This window comes from Ischnura elegans, chromosome 7 (assembly GCF_921293095.1).
Source record: "Ischnura elegans chromosome 7, ioIscEleg1.1, whole genome shotgun sequence".
NCBI classification, from domain to species: Eukaryota; Metazoa; Arthropoda; class Insecta; order Odonata; family Coenagrionidae; genus Ischnura; species Ischnura elegans.
The window spans coordinates 105,721,492-105,736,641 of record NC_060252.1 but is presented as its reverse complement, the minus strand read 5'-3'; the positions used below and the strand labels follow the sequence as shown (position 1 = coordinate 105,736,641).

At 36.0% G+C, this 15,150-nt stretch overlaps 1 protein-coding gene across 1 annotated transcript in view; it reads right to left on the bottom strand.

The window, feature by feature from the left end:
* Positions 1 to 3,581: 3,581 nt before the first annotated feature.
* Positions 3,582 to 15,150, bottom strand: part of LOC124163063 (B-box type zinc finger protein ncl-1-like) — a 53,941-nt gene continuing 42,372 nt past the window's right edge. The window contains exons 14-15 of the mRNA XM_046539849.1: positions 11,629 to 11,861; positions 3,582 to 10,103 (exon numbers count right to left, since the gene is read on the bottom strand). Coding sequence (XP_046395805.1) covers positions 9,999 to 10,103; positions 11,629 to 11,861 — 338 coding nt within the window. The 3' untranslated portion in view covers positions 3,582 to 9,998. The remainder of the gene's footprint in view (positions 10,104 to 11,628; positions 11,862 to 15,150) is intronic.

Here is a 15,150-nt window from a genome sequence, read left to right as displayed (position 1 = left end):
TGCAGTAAAGTCACGACTGCCCATGGATAATAGGGTATGATGATGCTCATCGATTGTGAAAAACGGGGATACAAATTCAATCCAACAGTAAATACATTCATGGTGCTGACGTTAGCTATCAATATTCCATCAAGCAGTATAGCTTACACAGAAAAAACTAAAGCAGGGTACAAAAGATATCTTGAGCTACCGTTACTTTTGTTTTTATGACAAATAGGTAAGTCACATGCAAAGTTTAAAAGAGTTGTATTTAAACTAATAATGCGCATTTACTAGACTGTGCAATCGTGTGATATAAAAATATTTACAATTTTGGTTCTACGATGCTCGGCAATGCGGGCGGCCCCGCAAGGGGGGCGCGCGCCCCATATTTATCCCCACATCCGTCATGAAATTCATCAGGTTAACCTATAGGAAACGTAGAAAATATGTCTTGAGAGTCTAAAAGATTTTATTCCTCCCCAGGAAAGCATTGCAATGGTGAAAGTAATCTCAAGGCTTAAAAAATCATTCGGCTGGATTAGTGTACCCAACAGAATTATCAAAGAGAAAAAATGCAGGCAGCTCTTTATACCACCTCCTATACCCCCCTTATATTTTATGTTATATTAATCCTTTACAAAATGGGGGGTGTAAAAATAGTGTATTCATCCCTCAGAAACTTTTCCATTAGCTACCATAACCTATCAGTGGCGAATACAGAAAAAGCTCAAGGGCAACATATCTTGAGTTGTCTTAACTTTTACGTTAATAAGAGATGATCAAGTCACAGGCAAAGTATATGAAAATTTTATTTAAAGTGATTATAAACATGTAAAAGACAATGCCATCTTATGATATAAAAAAGTTACAATTGTGGTTTTGCAATGTTCGGCAATACAGCCGGACCCGCAAGGGGGAGGGGTGAGCACCCCCCATCTCTATCTGCCACTGTAACCTATGCAATAAAAGCGAAGAAAAATGGTTATTTCAATGGGTGCTTTCCATTCATTGACATACGTCGACACAAGTCGACTTGCGTCGCGGTTTTCGTGTTCCATTCGGTGTGTGTCGCCGACTGTTGTGACACAAGTCAACAAACGGTAACGCACAGGAATAGGAGAGTTATAAACAAATGCCGCGAGCCGACACAAGTCGACTCATGAGTCGCATGAATGGAAAGCACCCAATGTTTGGTTCAAATTTCAACCCCAGCCAAGTTTGTGTCTTTCATGACCCTGATAGACTCAAAATGTCAGTTTTTTTATCAGAAGCACATAAAATTAGTAAAAGTCCCTTGAAAAGCAACAAGTTTGGATGTGGGGTTGGTTTCCCTAATTTAGGGGTTTCTCGCAAAAATGGAGGGTGATAAAAAAAAAGGTCATATTCGGATTCAGCAACCCAAAATTAGCCAGAAACACGTTAAGTTGTAGCCAGACATTTTTTGAACTTTTTTTTGCGGAACAGTGTAACCAGTATAATTACCGTGTTTATAAGTAAAAACTCTGATGGCCGAAGAAATTGTTAAAAAGGAAAACATTTTAGAAAAAATGAATTCACCGGTTGAAGACAACAGCTGCTATCCAGACTTAACTACAGCAATGCAGCTTCATGTAACTCTGCCTGTTACAACAGCTACTGCCACGAGAAGTTTTTTTTAAATTAAATTAAGTCATACTTGAGGAATACCATGACTCAAGTTAGGTTGAGTGACTCACCTTTATTAAGCATCCAGCATGAAGAACCTGTAAAAATCAATATCAACGAAGTGGTGGAAAAGTTCTTAGTTTCGTCGACTTGCCTCACAAGTAAACGATGAAATGCCATCAATTTCTATCCATCGGAAAAATTCACCACTTCTACAAATGGCCAGCACAAAAAGAAAACTTTAATTTAGTTAGTGATTTCTACTTGAAAAAATTACTGAAAAGGCAAATCTATGGGCATTTAGAACTTCCAATATTTGCCGTTTAGTCCAATGTGCCCATTTGGGAACATATTTATGAAAATTATATTTCGTATCTGTGATCACATTTCTCGCTTTTGTTATGTTAATAAAGTATGGAAGTATTTTTTTTTAAGAGAATCACATGTCTTGTGGATACATCTGTCATTAATGATGCCTTTTCAAAATATGGTTATTGGTTCATCACCTCTGTAGTGAGTATAAGGCTTATTTGTTATTTTTCCCTACACTCAATCTGCAATTACAAGTGCTCATTTATTCAAAAGATAAATATATAGAGTACATTGTTAAACTTAGTTTTTTTTTGTCAAGTGTATATTTATTTTTCAAGCAATAGCAACATTTTTTGCATGTTCCCATTTGGGAATATGCTCGTAAACACATTCAAAAATTTTTGTTCCGGCATTTTTTCAAATATCTCTTAATTAGTTATAAAATAAATAGGATATGCAAAGAAATTAAATAAACCAGTTGGTACTTAAGTTGGGTCTTTTAAGGGTTAATGCATTAATTACCAGAGAAAACTGATTAAGAAAAAAAAAACAATTCTAACTTTACTTTTATGGCAAATTTCCACAGAAATAAACTTGAAAAATTTTCTCCCTGAACTACTTATCTATATGAATACTCGTAATACACTACATGATCAGTAATAAACATGCAACTAATTACATATGATACACTTGCATCAGAGGTACAATGAGAGCTACCCAGAGATATTCTGTGACTTCGTTCAATTTAGTCATTCCCCCATATAAAAAGCTTTTAAGAGACCTTGATAAATTGGGTGAAGCCTGAATCACACAATCATTTTTTCCACTCCTCGGAATGATATCTCCAGAGATAGGTTCTCAGGGACCAAAAGAGTAATCACTCTCACAAGCCCCACTCATCATTTTCTGAATTACCTACATGCTCTTTCCCCCTCAGTCCTTTTCTTCACCACTTGTTCAGTCACTTTTCCTATTTTCAACTCTCATTCAATTAAAAGCGAACCGTGGAGTTACAATCACTGCTAGGGGTCATGCATTCTGATAGGCTGAAGGACAGTGTCAGCAATGGAAGAAAGTATGTGCTGAGCTATGGAAGAAAGGATGGGATTTCCACCCTTCAAGCAATAACAGAAAATGCTTGCGTGAAAGTCATTTTTTCCACTATCATCAGAGCTATTGCTGGAATTGTTACTTGACAGGGATGAAAAAAAAATGAACGTGTGATTCAGGTTTAAGTAGCGGGGCCATTGCATCCTCAGTATGGAAAACATAAAACTGACCATACTAGAGAAGAACCAATCCATGTAAATGCCTACTTTGAAATAGGTTCCCTCAAGTTTTCTTCATGGGCCCCTACCATAAAAAATATGCCACAGATCAATTCTAATTACTTATGGAGTAAATTAACATTTAACTAACTCTCAAAATGATTTATTCCGCTACTTATCAGTTGTATGAAACAGCAAAGGACAGAAATCACAATGGTGCTTCTATCATGAAATTAGATATCTTCTCTGGCCATGAAATTAAGTACAATTAACGGTAAAAATAACAGCTGCATGATCATCAGCTCTTATGCCACACCATGCTGATATGTAAAATAAAATTATTTCCATAAATAAGAGGCTAGATAAAAAAAGGTATTCCTGGCAAATATTTATTCATGAAGAATATCCTACAGGTCAATTCAAAACATGTAGCTATTTTTATGCCAGTTAATATTTAACAAAACCAAAACATGGAATATAGCAGGTAAAATATTACAAAAATTATAAGTTCCACCAATAAACATGTCACTTAAAATGTTGACGACCACAATACAGTGTATTGAATGGAATCTCAAAGTCACATTACTCACGTTCAAATTGGTCACACAATGAGAGAACCCTTTCTTGCAAAATGAGTTTCGCATCTCCCTATCTACGAATAACTTCAGGCTTAGCACTACGACTACAAAAGTTCACAGCAGCAAGAAACTGCCACATACTCAATTTAAAACAGTGTAATCAAAACATCCTTAACTGCAATCCTTGTTAACAAGTGCCTCCATTCCCACGCCTATACCTATCAAGATTTCAACAATATTCCACAAATATAAAATATATTCTCCGAACTAATAATCATGTGGTAATACACCAACAATATAAATTGACTCAACAACTTTTAGACACAAGGGTTCTTATACAGAACCATAGCCTGTAAAAATATTTTGAACATTTGCGATGCGCATCACAATAAAATAATAAGATAATGATTGCTTCCTTTAGTACTTGCAAGCCACTCAAAAGGAGGAAAACTGGGCTGCGATAAACAGAAATATTTAGAACATATAAAGAAATTAACTTTGGTTTGAATATAAGTAAAAACACAAGGCATGCTCAAACATTTTCAAGTCCATTTAATTGTAATCATAACATTTTCCAAAAATAGCAAAAACTGCTAAAAACTTCCACAGGAACCCAGAACACTTAAAACTTTGTGATTGCCACTGTAAAAGTGTGCCACTCCTGCTTACACTTTTTTGGTCTATTAAAGACTCATTACACACCTTGAAACAAAATGCAAAACCACTTCCTCAATTCACAGAAGGAAATCATTACTCAACCTTAAACTTGATTATAAGCCATGGAGTACACATTAAATATATCATAAGCATTTCCACAAAGATTTAACAGAGGGATAAATGTAGATAGTAAAAACTGTAGTAGTAACACATGTACAACTTATTCCTTTTAATGCTTCACGAACTCTTACCATATTATAGGAACACAATACACGATAGTAAAATTATCCCACTTACAATTTACAAGAAAAAGAAATGACATGTAATGAACAATCAACATCTCTGTAGCAGAAAATGAAAAGTTGAATACACCAATCAATTTTAAATAGTCGTATAAATGTGAGTTAAAAGTCAATCCAAAATTCAGCTATTCTCCTCGCTTTATGTTTTCCTCAAAATACTGGGACAATTTTACAACATGGCATTTTTTTTTGGGGATAGCTAAACGGCAACTTTTCATGCTCACTACATAACAGTCAATTGTCTTTCAGAATGTATGCAATGAGTAGTGTATAAGAATGTGTAATTCTATGGATATGACAGAATGTACACATAAAAAATATGCCATTGATAAGAACATGGAATATTGAATGCTAAAAAAAAGCCCTTCTTTCCCTTTAGGCACAAAAGGAAGTATGTTAGCTATCAGTTGTCGAAGCGCACACACACACCTATCATGGACTAGCAATCAAACTTCTTTGGAAGCATGTGAAGATGAAACACAGCAATCTATTTAAGTTCAACAAAAAGTTGAATAGAATAACTAAAAACTAGATGTCACTGCACTGCTCATAAAATATTCAAAGACGACAAGTTGCATTCAAACACGAACAACACTATTGGGCGAGTATTAGTTCTCAACATCAGCCCAAATCACCACTTGTCACACAAACCACAGCTTTGAAGTTCCTTCACATCAAAATATGATTGACTTTTTCAAAATATTGTAATATGTACACATACTACCATATGTACCAGGTCCCAAGAATAACAACTTTCAAACATGAAAATCTAGGAATAAAAATAAAAATTCCTTTCTAAGAAAGTTAAAATTTTAATAATTGGGTAAAATCTTTTGTAAAGAATTAAGGGAGCTACACAAGCCAAAGAAAACATACATACAGGAATTTTCAAAATCCAGACAGCAAAAGTGCTTTCAAATTCCAAAGCAAATGAATCACAATAAAATGGAACAACTAGAGATTAATGATATGTTAATCTGGATTTGTAAAAAAAATGAATAATATGTTACAAATGTATTAACAATGCTTGTATGATGTTACCATTACAAAAAGAATAATATATTTTTTTATGATTTTGGTTACTTTAAAACATTTGTACTTGAACTGACTAAAGAAAGAATAATTTCCTAATAAAATAGGGTATTATATTATGCAACAATATTCATCAACTGTGCAACCTCACTTTTGTCAATATGCATGTAATATAGTTGATCATTTACAAGGCTTGGAATGCAATAGCGAACATCGATTGTTTGTTGTATGCTCATGTAAACGTACGTATTTTATTTAGATGCAGTCGTGTTTAGTGGGTATTGGGGAACAATCAGCCCTTCAACTAGGAATTACACTGAATGGGCACAAATCACCACCAGCACTAAAAAGAGTCAAGAGTATGATTAAATCTTAGGAAAGTCTTTCTGCTCTCAACGGATTTGATTAGGAAGTAACACAGGGAATATAGCCTTACGCAAGTAGCAGACACGCCCATTCTGGTGTAGATATAATGCCCATTCAATACTACACTTTCTTTAAACCACAAACATGAGAATCAACCTCTTTGTGGCCTACTGTTTTTGTTTTAACTCTGCCAACAGTCTACGACCACTAATCAATAAATAAAGTACTCACGCACATATGAGCAAGTATATATCAGTATATACACATATATATTCTTATACATACATACACAAACTTTTATCTTTCCTATACATCATGTTTTAATTTTTTACCTTAATTCTGTCACAATATTATTGCACTAACGCACGGGTGAGACAGAAGAAATTTTCAACTAAAACACATTCACAACCTTTTCTGTGCCAGTCCTACAGGACTACTAGCATTATAAGGCGCACCCCTATGCCAAACACGGAAGAGGGAAGGGGAAAGGGATAGCAATAATGGGGAGAAGGCAAGATAGTCTGAGGACAAAAACGCTAGGGGATAAGGGCTGAGATTAACTTGTCTTGAAAAAGTCCTCCATCAGCCCTTCCTTTCCCCCCTCTCTATCTTCCGTCTTCGCACATCATGCATGGCTAATGGGCCACGCCGGTAAAGCAACAATGTGAATCATGCTAACAAGTTCACTAATCATTACAATGAAACTTTTTAATGCTATGGCATGTTTTTTGTTTTTAAAAAATAAGCAAACTTTTTTTTAAAGACTCCCATTCACAATCAACATTTTACAAAATGTATCGCAAACAGCAATATGACTGCCGCCAAAACATTTGCGTATTCCAGAGAAAATGGAGATGGTATAGGGGAGGAGAGTTGTGCCTCTGTTTCAAGGGAATAAATCCACTAGTGTGCACTACAAGTTTAACATCTTGCACTAAAATTGTAATTCATGAAAAAGAGTATTCTGATTGCCTCTCCTTTAGGGTTCTGAAAAACTTGCAAGCTGTATTCCCATGAAACAAGGCACACGTTATGACTGGTTCTCTTAATCTCCCCAAAAAAGAATAGAATAGAATGTAATGCTTACATAAAATAACAAAGAAAAATATTAAATATAATAATATGAAAAATTTAATTAAGAGTAAATACTTTTAAAAAATAATAATGAATACCAAACAAGAAATGCAAACAAGAATTGAGTTTGCAACTCACTCCTAAAACTACAAGAGAAAAAAAAACAACCCCCAAAACAGAGGTGTCTATTGAGATGACATTCTTTTCTGCAACAGCAAACAAAACCTACAGCAACTAGGAAGACATGAAGTTGCCCTTGCAACTGCTAGATAGCTTCTTCATTCACCAAAGATTTTGGGGTTTGGTTAACACACCCGAGTGCAATAGCACAGGGATGCAAGAGCAAGGTAATACACCTTGTTAAGCGTACTAAATCAAGGGAAGAAAAGGAGAAGCATCAAAGGCGGGCTCGCAAAAACACGTCGAGCTGGCCTTGGGTGTTTCTCGCTTCAAAAGTGATGGGCTGCAAGGAAATAGGTGCGAGGCATGATCACTGTTGAGTTGGGACGCTCCTACAAAACGGCTGGATAAAATCACAACATACAAATGTGAAATAAATGGATTCCCAAAACAATTATCCCTCGCAGCTAATTCCCTCATTGGATGGAATGATACACGACAGTTATTCCAAAAGACGCTCACGCACAGAGATAAACTTGGTGATGGGAGCGTTTTGATGTTTCAATACTGACAAAACTAACAACACTTATTGCTAGTGAATAATAAGAGGTGGGAAAAAACCAGTCGCATACGATGATGTGATCCCTATGCTCCCAAAAACTTCAACAGTGCTCCCACAATAGCAGAGGTCTTAGTAAATTTTCTTATTGGGGGGTATGAAAATGATTCCTAGTACACATTTCCTAGAACGATTTTGTACACATGCAAGAATGGTGATTGTAAAAATCATCAAAAATTCTATCACAATTACCACAATATTCTATCGAGGTAAATCAAAGTGGGTAAAAGGGGTGGGAGGCAGGGCCCCACGCACCCTCCCGCCAACGCCTGGGCCGCCACAGGAGAGGGAGCGGCTGAGTGCCGGGGGTGGGGCTTGAGAGTGGGGCCATCACACCCACCCTGGGGTAAAAAGTTGTGTAAATATATGTATATATGTATATATATTTTTACTCAAAACTTGTATAAGTATGTTTCAATGTGAGCAGATATAAGTATGTGTAAAATTTTGCATCATCACTCAAGGCAATAACAAAAATATATGGTTTAAATCATCCTGTTTTTTTTTCAAACAAACCCAAAACAGATGAAAAAACTTCCCATGAAAAACTATTTTTTTTTCATTTTCTTTGAGACGCAGCCCATGCAACATACAATTTCATGTCTCAGTAGAGAGACTCTTAAAACCAGTCGTGAAGTGAGTACAATAGATGTATCTGGCCTTTGAATAACATGCAAGAATTTTGTCTTGTAGAAATTTATGCTAAACCTTACTCTCTAATTTTGCTGATAATAGACAGCCCTAACATTGTACATAAAATAACAACAGAGAATAAGGTCACAACTCATCCTGAAGATACTATTATCACAGGCATTTTCCAATGGTATTTTACCAAGAAGAAATGGATAAACAATGTTCACAGCTCCACTCAAGTCGAGAATAAACTCGGCTTTATAATCTGTGACTGCTCTTTCATCCTAATAGCAGGAACAGAGTGTAACCTATCCAAAATGAATGGGTTTCCACAAGGCAAGTACGAGGTTTCTTATTTTTTTTTGTGGATGGCAAGCTTCCCTTTAAACTAACATTGCCCCACGAGCGATGTGCCACACCCCAGTCCGATTAGAAGCCACCTTTTTCAAAAGATTGGCCACTGGCCTAAAGCTCTCTTTACTTCTGATAAAAAGGGAGGAGTCAAACCAAAGCTGGTTGGCACACTGACCAGAACAGTTACTACCATACAGGCACTTGAAATGAGATGAACATCGCCATTGTGCAAATTACAGCACCCTGGTTTAGTAATAATAATACACTTTTATCTAACTTGCCTCATGAAGTTTATGTATATATATAAATTTAACATTTCCTTTTATTTTTTGTTATTTTTCGCTAAAATTTTTACAATAAAATGCAACAAGTCAGTAAATTACGCTACAAGAAGGCATTACACTGACTGAAAAAATTAACAAGTCCTGGCAAAATAATTCCTGTTCTACAGGCTTCTGCAATCATGAGACAAGCCAAAATTAACTTTACATTAATGGCACTGGGAATATATTCATAGATTACACGCTTTCTGTCTCTTAAATCTTGGAATATTCAGCATGTACAATATCAAGAGCTCATTGCTTTGCAGAGTAAATAATTGCAATAATGCTATATATATTTATGTATATATATAAAGAAAAATAATCCAACCTGAGTAAGTATTGTAATTAGAATTATATTTAAAATTACCATTTAATCGATTTGGGATAACACGTAACAATGTACCCTTTACCATTCACTCACCACACCCATACTCTCTTACCCTGTGTCTCAGTCGCCATTCGAACGCACGTCAATTTCAACAACATTTACACAGATTCAAGCAACAACGCAGTCTGTATCGCCCCAAAAGCATTTCCTCCTCGTTAGGAACCATGTGCCAACCAATAATTTAGTGCATGCTAAGTTTTTAAAAACCTATTTGTTAGTTTGATGTGGGCAAATGTACTCTAGACCTAACTTCTGTTGGGATATTGAAGAAATATCTTCTTCAATTTGCCCAAGCGTTTGAAGTCATATCAGTACCGAGATCAAAAAAATATTTGCCTACTGCGACTTAAACTATGTAAAGTGTGTTCAAAACCAGCACATGATGGTTGTTTTTGGCCAGGGTCACAACATAACCTTCAGAGGTTATCTTCAGTCCACAGCATCGCGACACCTATGAAAAGGTAGAGAGAAGATGTATAATTTGACAGAAAATATGATGAAATACCATGAAAGTGAAAGTAGAAAAGATAGGCACATTAACCCACAGGGACTGTCAAACCCTTGAAAACCTATTTATAACAAATGGCATTCATCCCCAGCCAAAGGCATTGGTTATTAAAATGGCTGACTGGGATCATTTACAGCATGAATGAAAGAAACTTGGAATGCCATTTTTGCAATATTAGAAAAAGAAGTTCAATTATAAAGAAACGGATTTTTCATGATTTGCTACTGGGAAACCTGAGAACTCTTCTTACCATGAATATAATGATTATAATTGAAGGACTTGTGGCTTGCAAAAATTATGCACCAAGCAGAATTTCATGCTATTGTAGAGGATAGAATAAATGACAGCCTGGAACGAATTTTTACCTCTTATGTTTTGATTACCTGGCTACAATAATTTTATTTCCTTGATACGATGGAAGAGAGAGCAATCAAAATGTACAACATAAATATTTTAAAACAGCCATTATAAGAAGCTTTCTCAAGAAAAACCTCTTTTTTTATTTATTAAGTTAAATAAAATAATGAAGACTATGTTTACAATGAAAAAATAAATGGCCTCAACGGGAAGGTGGAGGATGTAGAAGAGGAAACACAACTTTTTGGGTCGATTCAAATCACAGCCTATTCTTTCAATGCTTTCAAACCTCTTTCTTCCTTTTAAGGAAGAAATCACTGAAAAGTCACATTAACATCACTGCAATGTGCTTCCAAAAAGGGCTTGGAAAACCTTGGAGAAGTTTAGTCCTTATGCAGAAAATTGCTCCTATCTATCCAGCACATCGTCCAGATTTAGCTCCTTGCAACTACTTTCTGTTTCCAAATATGAAGAAATGGCTGAACGGAAAAAGATGGGTTATCACTGAAACAAATGCCTATTTTCAGGGCCTTGATAAGGCTATTATTTAGAGGGTACATTAAAAAAATGTAAAAATGTTGGACTATATGTATTGAGCTAAAAGGAGACTACGTAGAGAAACAAAACACTTTTTTGAAAAAAAAATTATCTTTCATTCAAAATTTCACGGAGTTCTCAAACCACCCTCCTATGAACAACACTGCATATGCATTTTGATTTCATGCAAACAAATTCTATTCATATCAATGACCACTTACCTACCTACAATTCATAGAGCTGGTACTTTTGAAATCTTTCATTAAAAAAACTGAAACAAATAATACAGTAGAAGAGAAAGTTCTCAAAAACAACTAAACACAGTAAAATATAGACATGCCTATGAAATAAGTAGAGCTCCGTGTAACTGATAGGGAAATGATAGCAGTATTTTTGGATTTTAACACAGTGTTGATAAGAATTCAATACACTAAATAAAAATACATCCCCCATCAAAAAGCATCAAACTCATCAATACTGTAAGCATTTCAACGAAACTAATATTGCTTGCTAGAGGGCATTACACATACTGTTATATATATATATATATATATATTAAATAACAAGTACTTACCTTAACATATGGACATTCAAACTCAGAAAGTAATGACCCAACGCGGGAGAAGACAGCAACGTGGAACCTGTTGCCATGTGAATCGCCCACTAAAACATCCCCAGCATCCGAAATATCAATACCATTGGGAAAGTTAGTGATGTTTTCACAGCCTATTCTACGCAGAAAGCGGCCTTCTTCGTTGAATACAACAACACAATGTCCCTTGAAGTCACAAACAAAATATTCTTTCCCTAAAAATCAATAAAGATGGTGACAGTTAGGCCAATATCCAACATTTTTGACAAGTATGACATGACTATCATTAAATAAATATAAAACTATGAGACATTATGATTCCATTCAAATTAGCTAAGAGCATATTAACCCTTCTACTGCCACCAGGCTGATATATCGGCCCTAGCTGGTTGAGCGAAAACTGCCAGGGGCCGATTTATCGGCCTACTTATTTCACTTGTTTTTCGTGATTGTGGCCATTTCAACGGCTGTAATTTAAGTAAACCCCCATAATCTATCTATGGTTATAAGATGTAATTATATCTTAAGAATTGGGAAAAAATTCAGATGCATTAAATAAAATAAAGGAGCTGAAAAATTTTAAAATATGAAACATTGCAAATTCCAGAAGATAGCCTTGGCAGTTTTAGCACATTCCCACCTGAAATGGGCTGGCAGTAAAAGGGTTAAGAATATTATTCAAATTATTTATTAAGTGGAAGTATGGAGGACAATTCATGTATTTTATTAGCACCTTTTCCATGATCTTGATAATCAATTATTAAAACATTTCAGCTGAAAAAGAATCCCCTCATCAAAATAGATATTCAGGAAACAAGATAGAATGATTTTTCAATAACTGACATCATGGATAGCCATGTGTACATTGTCCATACACACAGACAAAAACAAGAATTCAAAGTTTAACTAACCTCACAATGATAGAAATATTTAAAACCATATAGTCAGCAGATAATGTTCAAAGCGAATTGAGAATTTTTGTAGACAAATTTACCTCGAAATTTGTAGTCAGTAGCAAAGAGCAACTATTATCTACACATAAGATAGATATTTGTTTCCAAAGCCTAAGAAATTTTAACAGCAGCCGGCCTTACTGTCATTTATGTCGTCCTCTATTGCTCAGGGACAAGAAAAAAAAGCAAAAAGCAAAGGTCTTGGCCTGTTTCTAAAATACCTACATTAGGGTGTCCCAAAAAAATCGAAGTCGTTTTTTTGGAACGCATACCCTCTTAATTTATTTATATGACGTCAAAACAATTGTAAATAAAATTTTATATACGTAGGACCTCGGAAACCCGTGCCGACTTGTGTTGAAACATGTCAGTATTTGCGAAGGAAGGCGCCGCGGAAAACCTTTCATATGATAACCCTATGGCGACTGATGCAGCAGTTTTACCTGAATATAAATTTTTTTAAGTAATGGGTAACTAATATATGATGTTTGAACTTGGTCTGGTGACTGGTATGATGACTGGTTTTTTTATAACCAAGAAATACGAAGTATGCCGCACGGGCGGCGCGCCCAACGAAGGGTCCCACCGCAAGAAACGCACCAAAACCCAACACCTCATGTTTGTATGCCCGAATGGAACTGACAATGAGATGGTAAGCACACAATTACTGCCACAATGTGCACAAATTAGACGAAATACAAATGGCTAGACTCACAGGTAGCGCACCCTACAGTTTTTTTTGATAACCATGAAATACAAAGTATGTCGCACGGAGTGCGGCGGCGCGCCCACCGGTTAATGCGAATTTAGCGAAAAATGCACCACATTGTACAATTGTACATTGTACAAGGTGTGTAAATAAAGTAATTAAACTGATGGCTTAGTGTTAGATCGGGCAATACTGGTGACGCGGGAGTTGGAGGGGAGGCAGGTGAACATGTGATACGCTATCAGTGCGAGCTGGAACTCGCTAGAGTCACGTTGGTTGTCCGTAGTGATTGTTCAGTGAAGCAGGTTTTGCTTGTGCGTTGTGAAAGCGTGTTAACGCATCGATGTGTTTGTGATCACTTGATATTTTGTAAGTAAAAGTGTTGTTTTCAATCAGTGAACAATGAACATGTCAGTGGAATTACGTAGTTCTAAAAAGGGTATATTTTTAATAGGGTGCGTAAAGCATCAAATAAAAGGTTCAAAACTCCCCTCTAATGGACAAGTTCTGACAGTTTTATTTTATAATATCCGTGAAGTGACTTTAACTGTCAATGAAAGTGCAAATCTCACTATTCGCGAGTGTATTATCTTTTGGGAAAAGGCGCGTATACCTACCAAATCTTTCCCTAATTGTGTGAAGAAACTAGTGAACTTATATCAATTTTGGAGGGAGTTACAAAAAAATGCGCAAAAAATCCAAAGCGTATTTAAGCAGCGCCGACAAGAATTTGTCAACAACTTAGATAATTTGTTTGACATTGCACACGCCGATGCGCTTCAATTAATAAAAATAGATGAAGACAGAATCTTCTTACAGCGACAGAGAGAGCCAGGTCGGCCTGGTCACTTAGCAGGAGTGGACAAAAAACTGGCTTATAAAGAGGAAAGGGCGGGCCTCAGAACTATTGAAGAAGAAAAGCGACGTGCTACATATTTTCCCACCTCAACTCCTTCAACATTATCTAATGAGCCGTTACAAAACGACTCATCTTCTGATTCTAATGAAAATGACATGCATTTAAAAGAAGATTTTCCAACTCTGATCCAGAACACAACCCGGAACCAGCGAAACAACTATGCGGAAAAATTTCATTACTCCAAAATTAGTAGCAGTGCTAGATAGGTGTCAGTTAAGCATGCGAGATTCAGTGTTTATTCTTGAAGCTACCATTGAGGCACTTGGATATAATACTGATGAATTTCCTATAAGTAAGTCCTCGATTCAAAGAATTCGTACGGAACAACGGAAAGAGCGTGCGGAAGCCATAAAAGTTCGTTTTCAAAACGAGGTACCAGATGTTGTGACTGTTCACTGGGATGGCAAACTGTTGCCTGCTTTAGATACTCGAAAATCAAAAGAAGAACGTCTTCCAATAGTTATTTCATATGCAAATAAAGGACAACTTATTAATGTGCCAAGGTTGGAAAGCTCTTCAGGAAGCGGACAGGCGCAGGCTGTTTGGAACGCGATTGTAGACTGGAATCTCGAAGATAAAGTGCAAATTCTTTGTTGTGATACTACGGCTTCAAATACGGGTCATATCAATGGCGCCTGTGTGCTTCTTGAACAAAAACTTAATAGAGATATGCTTATTTTTGCTTGCCGCCATCACGTGTATGAATTGGTGTTAAAAAGCGTGTTCGAAGTAAAAATCAGTCAAGTGACTGCAAATCCCGACATTCCACTCTTCAAAAAGTTCCGAGATAACTGGAATGGTGTCGATCCAGATAAAGCACAGTGCTATAAAAAAAAGCTCGCATTGCACCTGACTGTTTCCGAAATTGACAATCTCCTTGAGTTTTACCGAACTGAACTGACCAAAGAAATAGTCAGAGATGA